At 34.4% G+C, this 26297-nt stretch overlaps 1 protein-coding gene across 16 annotated transcripts in view; it reads right to left on the reverse strand.

Moving 5' to 3' along the window:
- LOC143225154 (transmembrane protein 220-like) overlaps positions 1 to 2307 on the reverse strand; it is a 111517-nt gene extending 109210 nt beyond the window's left edge. For 10 of the 16 annotated variants that reach the window (XR_013013647.1, XM_076454086.1, XM_076454078.1 and 7 more), the window contains exon 1: positions 855 to 1465. Coding sequence is in view for 15 of the 16 variants with exons in the window: in XM_076454086.1 (XP_076310201.1) it covers positions 855 to 1028 (174 nt within the window). In the remaining variant the exon portion in view is untranslated. The other 6 variants (XM_076454082.1, XM_076454081.1, XM_076454080.1 and 3 more) reach the window with 6 other exon arrangements.
- Positions 2308 to 26297: the final 23990 nt, after the last annotated feature.

Below are 26297 nucleotides of genomic sequence, written 5' to 3' on the forward strand. Positions count from 1 at the left end.
AACATATTCTTTGTTTTCAATCTAGTCAATAAATAATATGCACATTCATTGGTTTACTTTAGAAATGACAGTCTATACAGAGCATGAAACTGCAACTACCGACAGATTTATGAAAGTTACTTTATTTTAATTTATTATTTTAATTCTTCATTGTATTCTGATGAAAGTCACATTCTATTATTTAACAGTTTTTGATACCAATACTTAGGTCATAAATACATCAAGATATTGAGAAAGCTTTTCAACAATGAAAGCTATTATTTTACAATTTTATTTTTAATAAAAAGTTTACTATACATCACTTATAACAAGCTGGTAAAACACAAAACAATGTACAAGTTTTATATTTTTTAATTTATATGTGTATACAGAATTAATACTGAAACACAATATAGCCCTTTATAGCACAGCTATAGCTCATGCTACTAGAAACCAGGTTTTGATATATGTGGCAGATAAAGCTTTGCACTTACTTCCAAGTATAAAATATACATGCAAATCACACTTTTCTTCATATAATATAAATAAAAATTAGTTTATAATATTTTCTAAACAAATATTTCACTAAAGTTTGTTAACATGATCCAAAGTGATTGATACTCTATAAAAGTCATAATTAATTTGTTACTAAAAGGCTCTGGAATTTCCACAGACAACCTGTATCTGTTTATTAATTCTGAAAATGTTTCTAATTCTTTACAAGACTTAAAGTGAAATGACTCAGAAGACACAATTATCCTTAATATTTTTTGAATCTTGCAATTAGGAGTTTCTGTAACAGTATGTACAATTTAAGATCATCTTTTACATTCTGACACAGTACATAGAGAATTATTTGAAAGTAGATTACATACCCACATTTCATGCTGCATTACTTGAAGCTGAAGGTAGAAAGAAAGATAATTATGGAAAGAGTGAATCTGTTTGCTCTTTGGCGACTTTGTACAAATAAGTTTACATTGTACAGTCCTACACGTTACAACAGTGTTTGAGCTTGTAATAGAATTAAAAGAATAAACTCTTTCCATTTAAGTTGAGTAGAATTATAATTATTTTTCACCTGATTAGTTGCAACACATGATTCATGTAAGTTCCACAAACTTGTATACCAAGTTCGTGTCATTTTAAATTATTGTATAATTAATTCATGTCAACCTAATAACCACATATCAGTTGTACATGACTTTTCTTATTATACACAATTATTGCTTATCATAACACTACCACATTCATCATATGTAATTACAAGCCTAGTAATGTAATAATCTAATATGCTTTGATAATCTTAATATTAATATGAGTAAACAATAAGTCTCTAGCAAACTGCATATTCCAACTTAAAACTCGTAATGGACCAAAAAAAGAACCTTATATGCATTTAAAAATTAAGTTAAAGTTTAGGCCTCATACAAGTAAAATGTTATTACAAATATGCACTATAAATTAAGTTTTCACATCAACAACAACGTACTATGTACTAGTAGTACTCCATCTCAGAAAAAAAAAAAAAAAGTATACAAATAAACTAATTAAATTATTCGGCCATAAACATAGCTATATTCCAATACAGCTATTTCTTAAGCATATCTAACAATTTTTAAACGCTTCCGTAATCACACTTTGCATTTTATACAACTGTAATCTGCATTGCTGTTACACTTACAGTATTAGTTGTGAGAACAAGCAAAGCGACCAAAAGCTTACTTGATTTAATATAAGATTTAACTCAATTTATATCATGGCCAAATTACCATTCATTAAGGTTTAGTGACATTTGCACTCTTATTTTAAACCTTAATCATCCAATTAACGTGAAAATGTACCAATTTTAGGCAAGTTTTAATGAATGATTATAATAAGTATTAAAATTTGAAAATTAAATACGATGATAAGGAATATATTTCTTACGTCTTTAAAAGTGTCTCACACAAAACATGATTATTTTTCACAATAAAAATAATTAATGAGGTACACAGTGGAAAAACAATTAACAATGTCCATAAAATAATCCAAATCTATGTTTTGTAAACCGAGAAAAAATATTTCAAACGCTGTTCTGTAGCTTAACGTCCGTTGAGTTGGTCACTCAGCCAACTCAGTTAATAAAGTTAACTCGGGTAAGGGATAAAAAATCTCGTGTCCATAAATTAAACTTCGTTATTCCATAACTGATAACTTGCTGGAGAGTAACGTATTATTTAAATGAAAGAAACAATTATGGTAAAACACAGACTCCAAGATAAAGTGGGATTTTGCGTTATTAAAAATCAACACGGTCGATTACAGATAGGTAATTAACTACCTTTATCAGTATTACTACTAATAGAACTTGAAAACCCAGGGAACGACAAATGTTCAAGTAATTTCAACACAGATTTGAGTAACGTGTAAGAGTCAGATGAGCTTTCAAAACCAAACAGGGTAATTTTAATTAATAAACCTAAATGCGATGTGTCATTTCAATACTCTTCGTCTCTTCAATAATAATCTAAGAAAACTGTGTACAGATTAAGTATAATTTGTGTTCAATATCACATAAAAAACCTCTTAGACCAACATGTATTTAACCAGACTGGTAGTTATTTTAAACTAAATATTACACGTATAAATGTCTCTCGATTATTTCAACTATATTTTACAATGCAAAAAAATTAAAGTTTCATCTCCAAATCCGCTAAAGTTTTTTTCTGTAATATGAAAAAAAAAACTTTATAGGTCAACAAAAATTTGTCCGCACAGGGAAATTAATTAACACTGATTGGTACAATTCTTATTTCATTCGATCACGATAGTTCTTCCTTACACATCCCCATCGTACCAAACATGCTCGCCCTCTCAGCCGTGGGGACGTAATAATGCTCGATCAATCTCACTATTTGTTGGTAAAAGAGTAGCCCAAGAGGTGGCAGTGGGTGGTGATGAGTAACTGCTTTCACTCTAGCCTTACACTGCTAAATTATGGACGACTAGCGCAGATAGCCCTTGTGTAGCTTTGCGCGGAATTCAGTCCATTACATTATAATTTTTAGCAACGGTAACTACATGACATTTAAGTGTTATAATTTTTTAAAATCTAGAAGTTTGGAATTTCGCACAAAGCTACTCGAGGGCTATCTGTGCTAGCCGTCCCTAATTTAGCAGTGTAAGACTAGAGGGAAGGCAGCTAGTCATCACCAAGTAGCCAACTCTTGGGCTACTCTTTTACCAACGAATAGTGGGATTGACCGTAAAATTATAATGCCCCCACGGCTGGGAGGGCGAGCATGTTTGGCGCGACGCGGGCGCGAATCCGCGACCCTCGAATTACGAGTCGCACGCCTTACGCGCTAGGCCATGCCAGGCCCCTGAAAGTCTAGACATTTTACCGTGTAATCCAAACCAATCAGAAATAGTTTCACTTTAGTTCTTTATGAGTATCCCGACAGTGGTATGTCTGCGAACTAACAACGTTATAATCTGAGTTTCGATACTCGCGGCGAGCAGAGAACATATAGCCCATTGTATGGTTTTGTGCTTAACAGGCTGATATTACATACAATTCTGTGGAATAACATTCCAGGTGCCAAGAGTGATCACCCACTTTTCAATGACTAAATTCGTACTGTGTTTTCTCACATCAAGTCGGAACAGAAAAGACGAGCAGGAAACAACATGGTTTAAATTCATACACGCCGTCTGGCAATATGTATGGGTTGTTTTATAAGTCCACTAGCTTCAGTTTATGTAGATATCGCTGCCGATGTTTTCCCTGCCGATCTTTAACATTCTGAGGTAATGTCAATGACAAAGTATTTGACATAATTTATCACACTTTCAACTCTCTTGCGTTGATTTCATATGCAATTTATAAGAGTACTGTAGACTCTAGTGTGACGTCTGAAATGATGGATAAGCGCGCATCACGTGATTTTGGTCACATGCATGTAAAACGTCCTTACATTTAAGGTCATGCTGTTCTTGAAAAACAATGATTTGCACGTTTTAGATGTTGTTTTGTTTTCTTTTTTTGTTGTTGTTGTTGCTAGTTTACATTTAACACCCATGAGGAACGTGTACTTACGTTGATTTGAAAATCTTTAAAACTACATTTGACAGGAATACCATTATGGTTTGATAATTAGTTTGTCGAATTAACAATTCCAGTCGTACTTTAGCCTGGTTAATATAATCCTTTCTATTGTTTTGGAAAACTACATCTTTAATGACTCCAGAGTAATTAACTTGTTCCCAGATTAACTATCTCTGCACTTTGTTATGTCGTCAGAAAGCAGCACAACACATGCCCTAAATAATTGTTTGTTTGTTTTTGAATTTCGCACAAAGCTACTTCAGGGCTATCTGTGCTAGCCGTCCCTAATTTAGCAGTGTAAGACTAGAGGGAAGGCAGCTAGTCATCACCACCCACCGCCAACTCTTGGGCTACTCTTTTACCAACGAATAGTGGGATTGACCGTAACATTATAACGCCCCCACGGCTGAAAGGGCAAGCATGTTTGGCGCGACGGGGATACGAACCCGCGACCCTCAGATTACGAGTCGCACCCTTAACACGCTTGGCCATTCCGGGTCCCCTAAATAATTTTCAAGTTTTATGTGTGAGCTGGATGCAGGGGCGTAGATTTTTTTTACACCCGATTGGGGGGATGATTTTTGCAACCACTTATGTGGACTGTTCAATTTGCAAATTGGTAATCTCTGATTACGTGAACCTGAAAGCTGTAAACATGCAGTCATAGAGTAATCTTGTTGCCACGATACTTCAAAGTTTCCATGTAGGTTTGTATAAGTGAGGTGTTGTGAACAGTTTTCAAAATGTTAATAGAATAAAGACAAATGTGTCACAAATTAACTGCCGCATGAATTTATTCCTGCACACTGCACAGTATGAAAGATGGCCATTATACTTAACAAGGTTACTAATAACTTTCATTGCATGAATTACGTTTTCAAATATTAATAAAATTAGTAATTACCCTTGATAAGTTTATATCTACTGAAAAACTGTTCATGTTGTTTGATAAAAATAATTAAAATGTCTTTGCGAACTCTTAAAATTACATATCAATACAATGTAGCACATAATTATTCATACTTTTCATTGAAGTAAGATTCATTTAGTCCTCTAGTCTACACATTCCCAAACGTAGACCTCCTTTGTGATGATCAATTTATGAATTATTTTATAAGCTCTTCTATATTTATTTTGTCGACCTAATCTTTGTGGGTGTGACAAACTGCCACATGGTTGAGGCGGCACTGAGACATAGTTGACCTTAACCACGTCTTCAACAGTTTAATGCAGAAAAGCTGTGTTCACATTCGCAGCTGGATACTGGACGTGCAAGCAAAATTTTCATGAGAAGAAACACTTCACTGAACATCTGCTGGCTTGTTTCATGCATTTTACAGTAAGCATCTTTCGCACCTTACAGAGATACTGATTTTGTTGTTCCTTTGAACATGGGCAACTGAAACTCGAGCCGTTGTGCAGAGATTTCTGAATAAAAGCTTATAACCGAGTTGTAAATCTTGCCAGATGTGATCATGTTCTCAAGTGCCAGATATTGCCTCAAGTCATTGTTGTCTGCATTGAATCTAGTGTTCGTTGGTGTTTATTGAATTTCTGTTTTGCCTTTTTCCAGTTGCAAAACTGGTGGATATGAAGGTATACTCCACTGGCCTCTCCAATTTCCCTGTAAAAAGGCCTCTATTTTCTGCCTTGGCACAATGAAAGCATATGACTTTTTGAGTCTCATTGTCGAAGTGCAGCCATGGGAATTCATCAAACTACTTGCTCTGGAAGTTGGTATTTTGATATTTTGCTTTCGGTCGTGGTGTTAATTGTGCGTCTGGATGATATGACTTTCCACACTGTATCTGTGGAGTGTCAGATTTTTAATTACTGCACAAACTTGTTTCACAACTATCTGGTGGCTCATGATGTGCTGTAGTTGCACAAGCGTTTTCAGTCTCGTCCTCAAATGAATATGGTATTTCCTCTGTATGGCAAGTTTCTATTCCTTTGCTTGAGGTTGTTGGATTATCTGCATCTGCATTGTCACTTGTAGTAGTAGTAACTAGCTTGCAGAACTGTCTAATATCGGAAAGTTTCAGACGCTTGCTTGTCATAATTGGAATCTCTTTCCCAGATGACTCAACAGGCTAAAATACAGTCTTTATTGAAAAACTCTAATGTACAACGAACGAAGATAGAACAGAATGGAAGTAGGACTGAACTGTACAATGTATTTAAGTCGAACGCACGAACCTCACAGTGACTACCGAGCCGACTGACCGTCTGGGCATCGCTGGGACAATAATGTGTGCTAGTTAGAACACAAGTAATTGCAAGTTTATCGAAAAATACTTAAACAATCACAAATATATTATATTCCTGTTAAAGCTCATCAAAAGGTAAACACGTTGTGATATAATGTCTATAAGCACGTCTATTAAATAAAAACACCTGAACAAAACTATCAATACAATTCAAGTAGAGGCTTCAGGTCGTTGAAATCACTCCTTTTGTGTTCTAATTATACAAGAAAATACAATATTTTTACTATCTATGATAAGAGAATATATTGTTATTTTACCATAAAGCACCAGCACTTTATTAGAGGGCGGTGATAATCTGAAATTTCATGGATTAATGAGGGCCACAAACACAGATCTAATAAGCCCTGTTGTAAAATCGAGGCTCAGACTAAAGGGAGCGGAGGGGGATGATGTAGGGCGCGTCTGGATCCGAGCGTATTGAACCTGTCGTTAACTGTACACTAAACGTACACTATGGTCAGCGAATTCGGCAGCTAAGGAGAGTAAGGCGTTCGACAATAAAACCGGCTAGACATGCATAAGAACAAATGGCGTAGGAAAACCGCACAATATACACATAAGATTGATGCAGCTACAAGCTACAAATGGCCTGCCAGATCTTGATCACAGGAGTTTACGCTTGGGAGTAATATTTTCGAATTTCATGCTCTGTTCAATCTGTTGCGATGAAAATTTTACTTAATCTTACACTACGTACAAGACGTAGGTAGATTCTGTGATTGTGCTTGCAAGCCTTGCATGCATACTTAGCCCTACTGACTGATACTTACGAACTATCGCTTAGATCGAAAAGCTTAGAAGCACGCGTATATTAAAGATGTACATTTCGGCTGCTGAAAAAGCCAACATCTAGGCCTAACTATGTAATTCGATTGGTGAGAACACGAGAATCACAAGAAAAAACACACAATTTGTAGGCCTGTGATGCAATAAAACAATTCAACAGACCAAACTGTAGGGGAGATGAATGTATGCACCATACTCCCCATCTAAAATGAAGGGGGATGTATCCCCATCCCCTCAGAATCTATGCCCCTAACTAGATCATTTACAGTAGGTGTCTGTGACTTATTGTCGGTAAATGTCAACAATAAACAAATAGTGCTCAGTCCACTTGTTTTAAATAATATCTTAAAACAAGTCAAATGCTCATTACAATGCTGGTCAACAGAGTTATATCCCGAGGATTAAATAATCGTGTTTGTTTGTTTTTCCATCAAAGTCTACACGAGCTGGTTGAGTTACGTTAGAACACAATTTGAAAAGCTGAATTATTCTTCTCTACTCTGTTATTACAATACAATCTATGATAATATCACTTTAAAAATCACCATTATATGCTCTTTATGACTAAACTCACAATCACAAGAACTAGAACTAATTATCTTTACACAGACTAACTCGAACTACGTTTTGGACGCATATTTATAGCCCAACAAAGGTCTAGAATTCTCCAAACACACTTTAAACTATTATAATGTAATAATATTTAATTAAAACAACGAGAAAAACTTGGAAGGTTGCAACTACTTAATGCAACAATACAACAATTAAAATAAACAATGTATTATTCGAAAATAGTTGCATAAACAAACCTGTGATAAACTATTATTTCTATAAGTAACTAAGTTTAACACTCGTCCATGTCATAATTCCAATTAAACCTACATAGCCGCATATATCTTAAAATAAGCACCTCTTAAATTTCTTTCAATATCTACATCAAACCTAATATTGTTCTTCCATGCAATATCTCAAGAGATGTAAATCTTTACTCGATTATGGTAATTCTAAGTAAGCATATAATACTGCCTGCATGTGCCTGTCTGGGTCATGTGATCTCTTCCAGCACATATTTTAATACTGTATTGACTCTCTTACAAAGTTTATTACATCTGGGATTTTACAGGGTAGTAAAGAGTTGTTTAGTGCTAATGAGCCGCATATGTTTTGCATCAGTTCTGAGTTAAATGGGATCCCTCTCACGTTCAAGAATTCTTTTGGAAAGCCTAATCTGCAAACCCTTAGAGAAGAGCTTTTATTACTCCGTATGTCTCTGTCTTTGGCAATGCTCTAACTTCTGAGGAATGTGTCGCATAGTCGACTATTGTCAGCATGTAGCAGTCACTCTTGTCAGATGCAGGTGCTAGTAGTCGAATCATTTCCACAGCTACACTGCTAAATGGTTCATTTATGAGAGACATCTTACCCAGTGGTACCTTTGCTACCCTCTCTCTAAGTACTGTTATTTGGCAGACAGAATTCAGTAACATCTTTGGTGATCTTCAGCCGATGGTGATTCTTTCTATCTTATTTTTCGCTATTAGTCTTCCACAATTGACTCATGAGTCAACTTCATCATTTGATGTCAGTATTCTTTTAGTACTATGATATGTTTAACTTCCCCAGTAGCACTGCCTTGATAGCTCTAGTACAGCATTCTCTTCTGGTTCTCTATAATGTTTTGTGCTTGACTTTCTTCCAGGCACTATTCCAGTGTTTTGGCAGTGAAGAGTCTTTCTTCTGTACTTTCGTCTGTTCTCATAAACTCACATTTGGGATGCTACTTTTAGAGACGTGCATGGCGCTTTATGTCTTGATGTTCTTCTTTTCTTTAGCTATTGTAGTAACTGCAGATGCCTCATCAGTTTCCTCTCTGTCTGGTTCCTCTAAACTTCTACTGTCTACTGTCTATTGCTAATCACAAAGTCATAGTTGGCTGCCTGCAACTTTATTCTCCTCATGGGAAACTTTCTTACTATCTCATCAATCATCATGTAAAGATATATCTTTTCCGTTATCTTGTAATCAGATACTATATTGTTTCTCACTGCACGCCCAGCATCCCCTAGGATTTTCACTTTCTTTTCCCCGATATAGCCTTCACCTATTGGCATGTTGTGGTTTTTCTGGTGCATCGAAACGTTTTTCATATGCTCTAATCACCATTGGCACTGTTGACCCATTTGCTAACTTGAGCTGACCCTCAATCAGGTACTGTTTAATCATGGTGATAGCACTTCTTCCTTCTAATGAATATGACGAATTGTCTATATTCTGTTATATTTTTCTGGCAGCAACGTCCATGGTAGCAGTCATTCTTTTCTTGTAACTTGTCAAAATCATCTTTGTAGGAACCTATAAATGCTAATGTTAAGATTTCTGCAATTGCTTGTTGGTAACAGATTCAAGCACGATGTATCTCATTTTATAAAAGCACAGCATCTCTTTTCCTATTTGTCTGTTGATTTCTTGTCACTCATGGTAATATCCTTCTTCTGGTCAGCCATACCTGGTTTCGAATTTCACCGGCTGTTCTTGGGCTCGCCAGTTATACTACCTATATGGACTTCTATATACTGTTCTGCTACTTGATCACCTCGTACACATCTTTTGGTGCTCGCTCTTTTAAAAACAGTGACATGTCAGTGAAGCACATGACCATAAACTATTCATGTATTAGTAGATCTGCCAGTGGTTCAGTACTGTCTTCAAACATGGCTATGTCAATCCACCTTGTGAACTATCACTTTAGACGTGCCACAAACTGAAATACAGTATCAGGTTTGACTTCTCTGACTTCTAGAAAAATCCTTCCTTGGTAAGTTCATAAAATTTCAATAATGTTTATTTTAGCTTGTTATAGTTTAGTTAGCTATCACTATTAGATTCCATCTAGGAACATAGGGCCGCAGTCGCTTACGGATTCTTCAACAAGTATTTAAGTGAGCAGGTTGTTAGTCCACTGTACCGAGCCGTCCCTAATTTAACAGTGTAAGACTAGAGGGAAGGCAGCTAGTCATCACCACCCACCGCCAACTCTTGGGCTACTCTTTTACCAACGAATTGTGGGATTGACCGTCACATTATAACGCCCCCACGGCTGGGAGGGCGAGCATGTTTGGCGCGACGCGGGCGCAAACCCGCGATCCTCGGATTACGAGTCGCACGCCTTACGCGCTTGGGTCTGAGGGTCGCGGGTTCGCATCCCTCAGGCAATTATTCATCACTTTTGTTACGGTTTTTAATCATGTGCGCTATTTAATCAGTTTCATTTCTACTTCATGTTCATTTATTTAGATAAGAAAATGTACGACGGTGTTTTTGTATAAGACATTTTTGATGACGTAGTAAATATACACCCATATCTCTCATTTAATTTTTAATGAACTTCAATAAAGTATCATAATAGTGTAAGGAAGACTGTTTGTTTGTTTGTTTGTTTGTTTTTTAATTTCGCGCAAAGATACAAGAGGGCTATCTGCGCTAGCCGTCCCTAATTTAGCAGTGTAAGACTAGAGGGAAGGCAGCTAGTCATCACTACCCATCACCAACTGTTGGGCTACACTTTTATCACCAAATAATGAGATTGACCGTCACATTATAACCCCCCACATCTGAAAGGGCGTGCATGTTTAATGTGACGGGGATTCGAACCCGCGACCCTCAGATTAAGAGTCGAGTGCCTTAATCACTTAGCCATGCCGGGCCGCTGAATATATGGTTCCCTGTTGTTTTATTGTGCTGCATACTTTAAAGGAAATTGAGTTGCGTCTTTTCTGTTTGTTTGTTTGTTTGTTTTGGAATTTCGCACAAAGCTACTCGAGGGCTATCTGTGCTAGCCGTCCCTAATTTAGCAGTGTAAGACTAGAGGGAAGGCAGCTAGTCATCACCACCCACCGCCAACTCTTGGGCTACTCTTTAATTAACGAATAGTGGGATTAACCGTCACATTATAACGCCCCCACGGCGGGGAGGGCGAGCATGTTTAGCGCGACGCGGGCGCGAACCCGCGACCCTCAGATTACGAGTCGCACGCCTTACGCGCTTGACCATGCCAGGCCATAGCGTCTTTTCTTTCGAATTAATTTACTACTAATGTAAATAATCTCAAGTAAATTTGGTGTGTATATATTTTCTTTATTTGGAATGGAATCACAAAATGGAAATTAAGTTTTTAATATTACCTCATTATTCTCATGTCTAGAAAATTTTGCCCCTCGGTGGGCTGAGCAGATAGCCCGATGTGGCTTTGCTATAAGAAAAACACAAACACAAAACACACTAGAAAATTTTGAAGGGGCTTCTGGACTAGAACATTTCACACTTCACCACTGATTGCGCCGTAAAAATGCTTTCTTTCATCTTCAAAAAAAATATTTTTAATGGGTGTTACGTTGCGGTTTTAGGCCAATTTCTGTAACAGTTAAATGGAGCGTGGACTACAATAACAATAAACAATGGAATAAACGCTTCTGTGTTTAAACAAATATATACATAGGTGTGTGTGTATTGAAAATACAAGTATTCATTTACGCTAATATGATTAATCAGAGTTTTTTTTAGCCAAGTCCCTATATATATATATATATTATATCAGTGATAAATGAGATGTTGTGAGAGATCAGTAGATTCCTATACACCAGGAAGAATTATACTTCAAACATATTACATTATCTATTGTCTTGATTTACAAATGGCGTGTAATTTTTCTGGCTTTGTTAATTTTAATCATTTAGTCGAGAAAGGAAAGACGGTGTATTAATTGTTCAAAAGTAAACGGAATGCCAAGATTTTGTTTGTTCATGTGATGCTAAGAATTATCTAATTGCTTAGAAAAATGTATCCAGACACCACAAACATCACCAATACTAAGAACATAAAGGTTCGATTGTAGAGAGGTGTTATGTAAATTCTTTTATTTCAGGACTTGTATGAATATTATTGCAAACGGGGGAACAAAACGATTTCCCAGTTGGTACAGCAGATGTTTGCATGCATTAGTTGTTTCTAAACTAAAATATTTAGTGGTGAGAACAAATCTTAGCATGCTTTCTGAGTTTGTTAAATTGAAACCAATAGATGTTACATCAGATTTATGTAAATTTAAAAATTATATAACATATTTTATTTTCACCTGTACTGCTGTCACCCGCTGGTACAGCGGTAAGTATAAGGATTTACAATGCTAAAATTAGGGGTTCAATTCCACTTAGTGGACACAGTAGACATCCCACTGTGGCTTTGCTATAATAAAACACACACCAATATCGTTTTTTGTTGGGGGTTTTTTTTTTAGAGTACTCTAAACTGAAGAAAATATTTTCCTGTGGACGGGTGTTAGGAAATTTCTTATGCTGTTTATCAAGAAATTCAGTTGAACGTTTTATACATGTAAGAATAAAATGTAACAACTGCGTTAAAATCTCCTCAACCAATCGTGAGATATATTCGCAAAAGCTGTTAGGGGTGAAGAAGATTGGTCTTAAAGGTACGTCTTCCTTACGAACTTTAAGTAAATCATTCTTTTCAGAACGTTGTAAACGTCCAGGCTTAAGTATATGTAATTTGTCATCTGTTTGACTTTTAATGTTAGATGTTAATGAAACTTCCTCTAGATTTTTTTAGTTGAAAAATTATTATAAAGTTCAAAATCATGTGTATCCAAAAGCAAATAATTCACTTTATGGATTAATCTTTTGTTCATAAAAAGCAACACCCTTCCCTTTATCTGTTCCTTTGATTATGAGAACTGTTAATCTAAAGCAAAGTTCTCTTCTCTGTTGAGATTAGATTATAGAGTCAAGCCAAGACAAATGGGTTTACGTTAAATCCTGTTTACGTCAAAGTAATCGCCTTTCGATGCGATAATAATCAGCCGTTGGTGATTGTTTGGTAAAGTATCTGAACACTTACTATCAGTAGAACTTGTATCCGTTAAGTCTACGTTATTTGCGTTTATTTTGGTGATATTTTTCTGGTCTTTATTCATTTAAATCTTAACAGTTAGCAATTTTTTCAGAGCCTCTTTCAATATCAATAAGAACATTTGAGTTTGCATTACAAGTGATGTTACAAAAGGAACTCACCTGGCGGTAGAATCTCACTACAAAATCTCCATCTTTCAATCCTTTTACAATATAGTTAACTAACTGTGAATAAAGGAACATTCGATTGTTTAAACAACAGTTTCTTCCTATCCTTGTAAAGTCCTTACATGTTGTCTGGCATTTTGAGTATGTTTTCTGTGCTTGGCATTTATTTCCCATCAAACAGGCTTTCACCATGTATTTAGGCACCATGAGGTGTCGAAGAAAATTATCTTGGAAGTATTCATCTTCATGTAGTAATATTTTAATATCTTAAATCGCAGTTACCAACTCCACATAGTTCCTTTTTTCAGATAAGATGTTTGAAAAAATACAGTTTACAAGCAATTACATCTGTGGTGACATCCATCCATTTTATTAATCGTTTTAGCACAACATTCATGGTTTCTGGCACATTGGTTGTTACTGCACCAATGATTCTGAAAACCCAAGCCTTCTACAACCACCCACCAAGAAGCAACTTCTTTATTTGGTCAAAAACACTGGGGCACCCACTTTTAAGTACATTTCACTACATTAAGACCGAGTTACAATATTATACAAATTGAGAAAATTAATTCGTACTTGAAACAACTGACATGTATTTATATGCAATATTTCATTTAAAAAACGTTAAGAGAGCTGACTTTTCAAACAGAACGTGATAAATTATACATAAACAATCTACTCTATAGCAGTTGCAGTTATTTTGTAGGACGATAGTGTGATAGTATTGACCATTTTGTTTTTTCCATATATAGCAGTGGTCTGAATACTAGACCCAGCATGGCCAGATGGCTAGGGCACTCGACTTGTAATTTGAGGATCGCGGGTTCGAATCCTCGTCACACCAAACAAGTTCACTATTCAGCTGTGGTGACGTTATAATGTTACGGTCAATCCCACTATTCGTTTGTAAAAGAGTAGCTTAAGAGTTGGCGGTTGATGGTGATGAGTAGCTGCCCTTCCTCTAGTCTTACACTGTTAAATTAGGGACGGCTAGTGCAGATAGTACTCACCCAGATCTACGCGAAATTCAAAAACAAACAGACTGAATATATTACCGAATAATTATAGCTTTAAGATTATCAGTAAATGTTACCTGCAAAATTAATGAAAAGTGTCTGAGTACGCACTCAGTAATCTAGTAAGGAACATTACATGATGTAAAAACTTAACTTGTTTTTCGTAAGAGTAAATTAATATTCACTGAATAGATACTTAACGTTGTACACTAAAATTAATAGAAATGCGTCAGCAACACAAAGATGGAAGCACTATGCTGCTGAAACATGCAGATAGAATCATCATACTGCTGAAACACAAAGACATAATCGTCGTACTTGTGAAACACATAAATAAAAATACCATGCTGCTCAAACACACAGATGCAAACGCCATGTTACTGAAACAAACAGATGGAAGCACCATACTGCTGAAACATACAGGTGGAAGCACTTTTCTGCTGAAACACAAAGATAGGATCATCATACTGATGAAACACATAAATAAAAGCATCATTCTGCCGAAACACACAAATGGAACCACCATACTGCTGAAACATTCAGATGGAAGTACTTTGCTGCTGAAACACACAGACGGAGGCACCATGTTACTGAAACAAACAGATAGAAGCATCATACTGCTTAAACACACAGGTGGAAGCACTATGTTGATGAAGCATATAGATGAAAATATCATACTGCTGAAACATATAGATGGAAGCAAATGCTACTGAAACGCACAGGCGGAACTATTATACTGCTAAAATATACAGATGGAAATATCATAATGCTGAAACACATAGATGGAAGCGCTATGCTGCTGAAATATATAAATGGAAGGACTATACTGCTGAAACACACAGATGAAGGAAACATTTTGAGTGTTTTATTTAAGGTGTTTATTGGATGGTTTGTAATAATTCAGGAACAATATATTTCTCCAATAATCCGACATAAAGAACTATCTGAGTGTTACAAATAATTAACTTTCAAGAGTTGTCGTGAACATGTTGCTTGCGTGAAAAATCTATCGATTGCATATCTGTGATAGAATCTAACTAATTTTAGTTTAGTTTATTAATCTTGTATCTCACCAAATGTGGTAAAGCCAGCACATGTTAATTAAGGAAAATTGGCGTGCATTAATATAAAATAAAGATTGAAAATGAAATATTTATGAAGTATTTAAATATACTTTGGTTGTTGTTAAACACAAAACTACATTAAGGGATATCCGTGCTCTGCCAGTTACGTGTATCAATATTTAAATATGACAAGGGAATAAGTGAGAAGATAATAAAAGTTGAGTTTATTAGCATTTACAAAGTTTACCACACTAATGACTTGCAAAGTTTTAAAATATCCAATACATATAAGACCATTGTCTGAACATATCAATAACAGAAGTTCTTTATTAAACTGTATAAAAGGAATGTGGTATTTTGAATTAATTCAGCCATAACTAACTTCAAAAGTTGCTGCTAATATTTTGTTTAGTTCAAAAGCTCTCTAATGTATCTTTAGGATATATAGAGGTTAAATAATTGCTTGAAAGTTTCATTTTTCACAATGACATTCTAAGTTTTGTAAGGCCATAATACAATATTTGCGGTTGTTTTTTTTCTTGGAGAACAGTAAAAGTAATTTTTTTACTCTTTATTTAAATTTCAGAATGGTTTCTTTGATATTTTTCCAAACCAATTACACTCTTGCCCAGAAAGGATGTCTGTTTTCTGATATTACAGGAAAATGGCGAATGATATGTATTAATTACTTTTGATAACTATAAGGGACAGGCAGAGCAGTTGAATTACATGTGATATGTGTCATTTAGCGTGTCCATTCGTGGTAATACTTTCTAGTTTAAGAAGGTGTTTGTATATTACAGAAACGTACAAATATTTAGCAATATTTTTCTATGATATGCTCGTCCGTCTTTTTACCATTTCCTGTTGATAACAGGCAAAAGCAGTTTAAGCGAAGTTTAAGTTCATATGAAATGTGTTGCGAAGAGAGAAGTTGAATAGCATGAGTAGATTGTTTTAAATGAGGAACATGAAGAATGGTATACCACTCCTTGTAATATTCTCTACATTTAGAATAGTTTTTAACTCCAGTTTTAAATAATATCCTTAAGAACCTAGATAAAGAAGGAAAGATTACTTGAAACATTTCAATCAACTAAATTTAAAGTTTTAGTTATGTATCAAAAATTAATCACTAGAAAGATACACGCTTATAACGTGCAGGTTTATGTGTACAGTGCTTTAACGTCATGGACACATTTTATTTAAAATAAATATGTTATGACTTTGATCCTTCAATCTTTTCAAGAACTTTGCAGATACTTGCATAAAGAATGATTGTCTGAAAAGTGATTGCCAAACCTAGCGTGCCTTGGGAACTGTCAGTATTGGTGTGAGTGGATGTTTCGTTATCTATTATCAGAAGACTAGTAATTTATATTGAGACGTGTAAAATGTTTACCCTTAATGTTAATTTTATGGCAGTTAGATTCCATGTGTTTAGCATTTAGGCCTCCAAGGATTACACAGCATATAATTTGATTTAATACTGAGTAGAAAAGTACAATGTCGATGTAGATGTGACATATATTGTGTTCGCTGGTATCGTCTAATGTTCCTGGGGAATGTTACTTTTAAATCTTTTTCTTTTTGTATCCCTCGTGTAATAATGGTTTTAAGTTTGGATATTAAGTTAAAATTACTGTTACAGTTAAGTAGTGTTTCATTAATTGTTATTATATCCGTTTTATGTTCACTACTTAAGTTAAATAATGTGTATTTTTTTGTTATGTAAACCACCTTGAATAACAAAGTGTAAAAATCTGTTCACTTTACCTTTTCTTGGGTCGGGGTGATCGCTTTCCTTTGATTTTCTTCACTCGATTAACACTTCTAACGTTCCTGTGTTAGGTTTCGCAGATCGGAACAAGATTCTTTAATTAAGTCTTCGGATATAGTTAAGTCTCTCTACACGTAACTTGTAGAATCGTGTCTCTGATGAATGTGATGGTCTTTATGTATGCGCTGGGTTGGTGACTTCATCGTATGTTCGGGTACATCTTGAGTCCATGTGGGTATAGGTGTCTGTATATCTTTTGTTGATGTCAAGAGGTTGTCGCTGAGGTTTTTGATTGAATGATCCTGTTGTCTTGGTATTTAGAAGACCTGAAGGTACGTTGAGCATGCTTGATAGGAGGCTGTGTGTGATCTTTCAAAGTTAGCAAAGCTTTTGTCCCCTCCTCCACACATACATCAAACGTGTCCTACCACTGACATATAACCAGCTCAAGTATATACAACTGAAGAATTGGTGCAGATGGTGGTTTCACTACTTCTACTTTAATGAACAAACCAAAGGTTTATTTTGTTCTTGATTAAATCTTCTGAACCTTTTGATTCAGTCGCCGTTACTCTTGTGAGAGAAGTAAATTGATCAGTCTCTGTGGACTTTATTCGGCCTGCTTCTGTGACTTGGTATCCTTAAAATCGTTTTTCGTCCAAAATTTCATAAGAAGTATCTCAATGGACATTACGACACAACCTTCAAGGTACCAAGCTTGCGTATGGCTATGGAGTTAGTAGTTTGGCATAATCTTGGGTGTGATTTGTTTTGACACACAAGCCTTCTTTGGGGATAGTTCTTTCCAGTTCAGCTACTATTTCTGGTTGCATGCAGGTTACTGTGATGTTTTCAACTGTTATTGGAAGTGGGATCTTTATTTTCTGGATGGTGTTGGCTACAGCATTTGTGGAAGCAACTGTATTGACGGATTCGGAAATGGAGAGTGATTTGTTATGCTTATACATGGTTGGTTTTGAAGAGTGTGAAGTGAAAAACTAGAAGCATGCCGATTTTTGGTCAGAATTGAATGGATCTAAACTTAACACATCATTTGTGCAGTCCTTAAGTGTAATAACCTGCGTTGCCTGGAATAGAGGTAGGATTATCGACCTTGTCTTGGTCAGATAAGAGAGTAACATTAGACGAACACCTTTTCATGTCTGCTTTTCTGCTCTCTTGTCTTCGGGTATTTTAGATAATGGCATTGTTTTAAATATTATGGTGAAACTGTTTCTAAAAAGGTCCAGGAGCTCGCTTCAGTAGCATTTGTCTTTTTGATAGTTGATCTAACAGAAACTGAAATACATCTATTGCTTAAATAATAAAATTTTAAGTCAACGTGCTTGAACATCATTACACCTTCATGATAAAGGTTTGGTAAATAATTTCATATGTTACATATTAAAATTTATTTCGAAAGAGCCTCCAATTTATTATGTTACGTAGTACAATTTCAAATAGTCTGAAATATTTATTTAAACTAAGAAGTTAATTTAATTTCGATATGTATCATATGTATGATATTTGACAAGACTGATATACACAATTTTCTTTCTTACCATAAATATATTTTAATATACAAACAACAATACAATTTATAATAACGGTTACTACAAATAATGATTTATATAAAAAAGTTTTACAAGCCTATAAACAGTATTAAGTCTTCTATCTGGTCTAAAACTGAATATTTTATCGACAGTTTAAGATGAGCGAATTAATTATGAGTTGATAAGCTAGCTAACTCTCTATTCTTGGCTGGCCTCACGCCATTTATAAACTCACTTTTCTTCGACGAAGATATCTAGTGACTTCGTAGAAATACTAACGTCCGAAATTAATTCTCTGAAGTTAAATGGCTTATAATGAACAAAATCTATGAACATTCCTGGTCAATTAGCTGTAGTTTTCGATTGATAAGCGTTTAATAAAGTTATAGTTCCAGAGATTTATGTTATATTAACTGCAACAAACCGACAATACAATGAAAACTGTCTCTTGACACGTCGATTTATATACTTTAAGTGAAGTTCTCGAAAGTTCAGTTGGCAACATTTCACTTACACACATAATACATTGTTGATTCTTACACTCGAGAATCTTCTACATATTTATAGAGTAGGGGATAATTTCACAACACATATTCAATGCTATAAATTACATGCAATTTTAAATATATATTCAACTAAAACAAACATCATTATTAAAATAAATATATGATAAATAATCCGTTACATATGCTAAAAACTTGAGATATTAGCTTGGAAAAAATTTGTGAAAGATACTGATGAACCACTTCTTCATCCTCAGAAGCGTTATGATATTTAGGAAATACTGGATGCATATCATGTGCTAAAATTATGTAGAAATACTCTATCAGATTTAATAGGATTCACAAGAAAAATTGAATGGAGGTACTTGCAAAAACATTGTGAAATCAAAGAAAAATAAAGCCTCAGTTTCAGTAATTGATTAGATGTAGGCTTATACAGGAAGTTGGGCAGAAAATGATCGTTTCTCTTAGTTGCAAGACGTTAGTTATTCAGTGGCTGATGATTTTATTTTTTTAGGTATGATTTTAAACATTCTAATTTTGATATATTTTTACTCACTGAACTTGACCCGTCGAGGAGGTTTATCTATTGTATTATTGACATTATGATGTGATATATTTACTACACATGTCTATTTCAGTGTTCATAAATGCAAACACTAAACCTACAAGCATTAGTTTTACTGTTTAGTTTCATAATTTTAGTATGAAATATAAAATATGTTTTTCATTGATAGCTTTCTTTTCCTTTACATCCCCCGCTGGATAGGAGTAAGTCTATAGATTTGCAAGACAAAAATTAGGGGTTCGATTCCTCTACGTGGACAAAGTAGACTGCCCGATGTGGCTTTGCTATAAGAAAATACACACATACATACACTTTTGCTTCAGATGATTAAAATTAATTCAGACTATTTTCACTATATTTCACTTTTCATAATTTCGAAATTGCATATTATTTAATTTGACCTTCTTTTTGTTTGTTTGTTTTTGTGAATAAGTTGTAAACCACACAATTTCTTCTCTGTATAACTTTTGTGCGAGATTAATAACTAGAACATATCTGACAGTATCAGTTTTTTTATTGTTCTATTGACATTAATTTATTTATTTCTGGGTTACTTTATTGTATACGAGCTAACAATAAAAATAAGCATCCGTATATGTTTCAAATTAATCTCATGCTTGTAAGAATAGACAATTTCTCAACTATATTCAGTTTTGGTGTTTGTGTATTCTGGGACTAATTAAACAGTATATATTTTTTTATTTGATGTCATAATACAAATGATAATTTAGAAATAACGTCTTATGAAATGAATGGCCAGGTGGGTTAAGGCGTTCGACTCATAATCTGAGAGTTGCGGGTTCGAATCCCCATCGCAGCAAACATTCTTGCCCTTTCAGCCCTGGGGGCGTTATAAGTAACGGTCAATCTCACTATTCGTTGGTAAAAGAGTAGCCCAAAAGTTGGCGGTGGGTAGTGATGACTAGCTGCCTTCTTTCTAGTCTTACACTGCTAAATTAGGGATGGCTAGTGCAGATAGCCCTCGAGTAGATTTGTGCGAAATAAAAAAAAAACTTATGAAATTAAAATTCTCAATTTCATATTAAGGTGGACACTGAATCAAATATTGTACGCTCGATAGATATCAAAACTTCATGCTTCAGAATGGCACAAAAGTACGATTGAGAACTGATCATGCTAAAAACATATTCTAGAGAAAAATATTACGCCCAATTGATCTATATTGTGCAAACGCTATATAGATGGTACGTTGTTTCTTAAAACTTACAGGTTCCCTGCCTCTCTCAATGTTACTGTTTACCTTCGCAAATATTCGTGACATTGTTCTCAAATACTGACATTATACCTATGTTACACATCTGCAATTTTCAATAAGAAATTAACAATATTTTGTGAAAATTCTAGAAAGTTAATGAGTAAACTACGTTAGATTGTTTCGTACGTATTACGTGTGATCATTCTTATGTAGAGACGACATCTCTGGGATGATTACGTCAGCACAGGTGCAATGCATATATATTACAAGATATCTATGTCAGACACTGACAGCGTGCTTTCAGTCAACGATTAGTAGTTGCCCTTGACCTTAGAGAGAGAGCTCAGTGGTTACATGCGCTACATATTCAGATACTTCCGTAACTTCTCTATATATTGCATTACTTTAATTAATTTATTATATGTATTATTTCTCAAAGCAATTAATTAGTCTGTTGTTTCCATAAATATTATCTGTTCATTTTCTCATACTGGTGTCACGGGTGTGTAAAATAGTCAGTGACAGAAGAACGATATATTTCGTTCGAGAGGTGGCTAGTGTTAAAGACATGCAGGCGCACAGTGTATTAGAATATTAACAGACGAAAACAGGATAAATTAACTTAATTATGATTGAATAGTTATATATATTACTATATGTTAATTTTTTCCTGGGTTATTATGCAGGGATAATGTAAATGTCATCCCTAATATGTTGTTTACATTATTTTTGAAAGATAGATATTAACGATCCCTACTTTTACTTCCTTTTCTGAAGAGTTTTCTTCACTTGTGTTATATTTGTTCATGCTTCATTCTTCGTACATTGATAAGTTTTGTATGCCTAACTTTAAAACAGTTGATCTATTTACGTCCTTTTAAATAATAAATTATCCCATTTTCAGTTAGCTTCGTTAAATCTAATTGTTGTAATGTTTAGATAATTTCTTTAATCATAATTACGCTTGTGAAAATTATTTTTATATTGTTTGCTTAGTGAGTATATTTTGATAAACTAGCTAAATAAAAGGTATTTTTCAACTGAAAATGATATTAATACGGTCATGATGGCTCATTCATTCAGTCATTATAAGTTTTAGTTTCATAATTTATTCGTTCATAACGTTAATTACATCTAGTCAGTTTCTTGAACAGGATCTTCTTCATTATCCTGATACACGAGTTTTACTGAGCTTTAATTAAATACATTTTTCAGCTAGTGTAAGTTGATGTAGCATGGGGGGTCAATAGAAAATGCATTATCTTTCTTTGAAGGGGGCAAAGGCCGTATGCACAGCAGTACAGCAGTGTATTGTCTATCATTCAGTCCGTATACATTAAAATGACGTCACATAAGCGACGCTTAACATTGTCATGACGCCGGTAAAACGTGCACATGCTATGAATCACGAGAGGAACTATGAAGTCTATAGGCTACAACACAGGATGACGTGAATTTCAAAAGCAAGAATTAAGAATATTTGTTGCTCTTGATTTGGGTTTTATTCATTCTTTAAGCATAGCATCTTCAGGAACCCTGCGGAAGTGCTTCTAAACTTATATGTGTACAAGTCATCTTGTATAATTTGCAATATTTTGAACTTTTGGCTTATACTTTGTTTAATTTTACTAAATGATAGAGTATAGGTGTTATTTACCGTTACATTTACTTGTGATTATTCTAATAACGATATAAATCTCATATAAATGTATTGTTAATTTATCGATTGATGTATGAGAAACAGAAGTGTGAACCAAAATGTACATCTCTTCCCTTCGCTAGGAAGTACGTATAATAAATCTCAGCACTAGCAGTATTTGTTTGTTTGTTTATTTTTGAATTTTGCGCAAAGCTACACGAGATTTATCTAAGCTAGCCATCCTTAATTTAGCAGTGTAAGACTAGGCAGCTAGTCGTCACCACCCACCGTCAACTCATGGGATGCTCTTTTACTAACGAATAGTGGGATTGACCGTAACATTATAACGTCCCCACATCTGAAAGGGCGAGCATGTTTGGTGTGACGGGGATTCGAACCCACGACTCTCACATTACAAATTGAGTGCCTTAACCGCCTGGCCATGCTGGGCCCAGTAGTATTTGTGTATTTACTTTTAGCATTCTCTAAAGAAGCGATGAAAAGATTTACTTTCTATAAAGTTTAAGGGTTCATACTTGCACCTTCGTGAAAATAAGTTTCAAGTTAATTGGATGAAAGTACACCAGCCAATTTTAACTTTTGTTTTTGTTGGAGAACATCGATATTAACATTTTGGTCTCTTTTTTTTTTTTTTTAATTTCATGAAATATTTACAAACATTCTCTGACTAGTTAAAATTTTCCTGATTGAGAAAGTTTTGTATATTTAATAGCAGAAATTATTCAAATGCAAGAAAGTCTCTTATATTTAATCGTTGAAGTTATTCAAATGCAGTAACATTTGATTTTTAGCGCAAAACTACACAGTGAGTTACCTACGTTACGTCCATCTTGGAAAATCGAACGTCGGATATCAGTGTGTAAAAGTCTGTAAACGTACCGCTGATCTTCAAGGTACATTTTTATACGTAGTAATTACAGAAACCATAATTCTTTTTTAAAGTTTGCATGACCTATATTACAAATATTAGTCTTCTTGATTTCTACTGCTTCGTCAGTTTCAGCAATTAAACCTTACCATTATTATATTGTTTATATATGTGAGTCCTTCATCGTCCAGCTTATGAATTATTGTAGTGAACAAAAGACCTCTGAACAGTGACTCGTAGGAGGTAAGAAATTGGTCTAAACTGCTTATTTTATACATATATAATTTGAAGTCCCAGATGGACAATTTAAGAAGAGGAATGGTATATGTAACATCTGCAGTTTACGTTATTCCTGTCACAAATACTCAACCTATTGATGTCAAAAGTTAATTTACAGGGGCACAATTATAATCTAAAATACACCTTCATTGATGATTTATTTAACCATAAGCATCAACTTCTTTCCTTTTTTTTCTTGGGAGTAAAAGAATTGAAGAAGCATAAGCATTAATTGAAATTTGTATGTGTGTATCTTATAACAAAGCCACATCGGGCTATCTGCTATGTCCACCGAGAGGATCAAACCCCGATTTTAGCGCTGTAAACCTGAAGACTTACTGCTGTCCCAGCGGGGTACAACTGGAGTTTAGAACGCGAGTCCATTAAAAAACTTTCAAACTATTTCTTACTGGTTAAGTAAAAGGTCTAATTAAAATGTAATCGCAAAATAGAAGCGCCAGCACTTGCAAGCGAATGCAGTATGTCTTCCCCCCCACCGACCTTATTTGATAAGATTTTCAGAATAAAACGGATTTCAAGACTGAATGTGTTCAAAACAGAGGAAGTAGAAAAAGTTTATACTTCAGGGGGTTAGACATTTCACACAGTATCAACTTCACACATTTTTGTGAGGAATATTGACTGAAAGGATACTAAAGAGTGACCTCATAATACGTAGAACCAGGAATGGCTCTAGGGGTCCCCAAATTATAGTCATAATAACAAAAAATTATCCAATGTTAAGCATTAGGAAAATGGATTATATATATTCACCCCTGAGTTACTTCGCTAAAGGACAAGTAACATGAAATGTTTGAAATATCACTGCATGTAGAGGCCAAAAAACATGCACATATGATACGACTCCCCCCTTCGAAGCGTTCCTGCATAGAACATTTAGTTTATATGATATATATTTATCCACAGTGACAAAACTGAGCAGATAATTTTTGTGCAGGTAAGACCTATTCTTTGATATGTTACAAGAAATTCCGTGTATTTATGAATCAAAACACTATTAATGTCATTAAAGTTGGTTGGACAACAATACAATCAGCTTATTATTCATTATTACATCTGGTTACTCTTGAAATTATTTCGAACTGAGCCATATATGCATCCCATGGTACTTTACAACATAGACTGTTGGTATCTTAGTCGGAATTAGTCAACCAAATTCTGGAACTGGATTTGGTAGAGGCATGGCTGTGGTAGGCGAGGAAGATCTTCCAGACTCACAGCTTCTGCAAAAGATTTATTCACCTCCACAGTTATATTTTAATTTCGTCACCTTTTGATACATGACGCCTTATTACACCTCATTTATACAAGCCTAGTAAGAAATGATACAAACTAAAGAATATTCTAGCACATTTATTTATCAACTGTGGAATGACATTTTTACAATATTAAACAAGTTTTCTTATTAATATTCATCCACTTGTCCTCACTTATATAGATGAATTTATAAATGTATAAATATTTTTACAGATGCACAATTTATCATTAACTACACACAAGGAAAACCTCTACCTGCAGTAAAATATGTCACAGCAGTAGTCGTAAGAGGTGTAAATCAAGTAAGTTTTCCTATTCCATATTTTGTAGTAAATGGTACTTTATATTGTAATTCTTGGGAAGCTACAGAAAGAGTTGTGGTTTATTTTGATAGTTGCATTTACTAGTTCATTTTTCAAATGTTTTAATCTGTCATTGATTTCTTTTTGTACTTCTTTGAATTTGTCATTAGAGCCTTTCTGTACTTCGCTTATGTGTATTTTTTACTTCTTCAGTTATGCCATTACAGACTTCCTGTACTTTGTTGCTACCTTTATTTACTTCAGTATTATTGTGACAGTTTCTTGTATTTCTTTAGTTTTGTTGTAATACCTTTTGTACACTTTAAATAGCTTCATCGATTTTGTTTCAATCACCTTTATTTCTTACTTTAACTCTTCTACAAATAGTACGTCTCTTATTTAAACTCATCTCTTAAATTCCAGTTTCGTTCCTTTAATTTTCTGTATTTTTCTTCGTGATCTAATTTTGTTTCTTGTTATTCTGTTAGTTTTCGTTCTCTTTCGTTTTCACCTTCTAACTGTTTCATCATTCCTAGCAAAGTTTCGATCTCGCTTCATACCCATGTCAGTTCAAATTCCACCAAAATAATCTCATTTCTGATACGAATGTTCAAACGTGTTCAATAGCTGAGCGTTTTTTGTTTTTCGTTTACTTGATAAAAATGATTCCATATCTAGTCCACATAACGATAACAAATTAGTTTGTATCTCCTAAAATGTTTTTGAATGCAAGTTGAAATTATTTTTAGGCTTAAGTCTATACACATCATTGCAACTAGACTGGCTTAAAGATACAAAACTTGCATAATTTCCTCTCTAATCGTTCAATAAACTGAATAAACATGATAAATCTTACTTATAACACTGAGCTGCGAGACACTTTTCATACATTGAAATTACAGATTCACTGACTGATTAACTTCGTTAACTGATTACTTGTATTTATAAACAATGTACAATAGTATCTAGATATCAGACGTAATTTCTTAATTT

The sequence above is a fragment of the Tachypleus tridentatus genome, chromosome 9, assembly GCF_004210375.1.
Source record: "Tachypleus tridentatus isolate NWPU-2018 chromosome 9, ASM421037v1, whole genome shotgun sequence".
Taxonomy (NCBI): domain Eukaryota; kingdom Metazoa; phylum Arthropoda; class Merostomata; order Xiphosura; family Limulidae; genus Tachypleus; species Tachypleus tridentatus.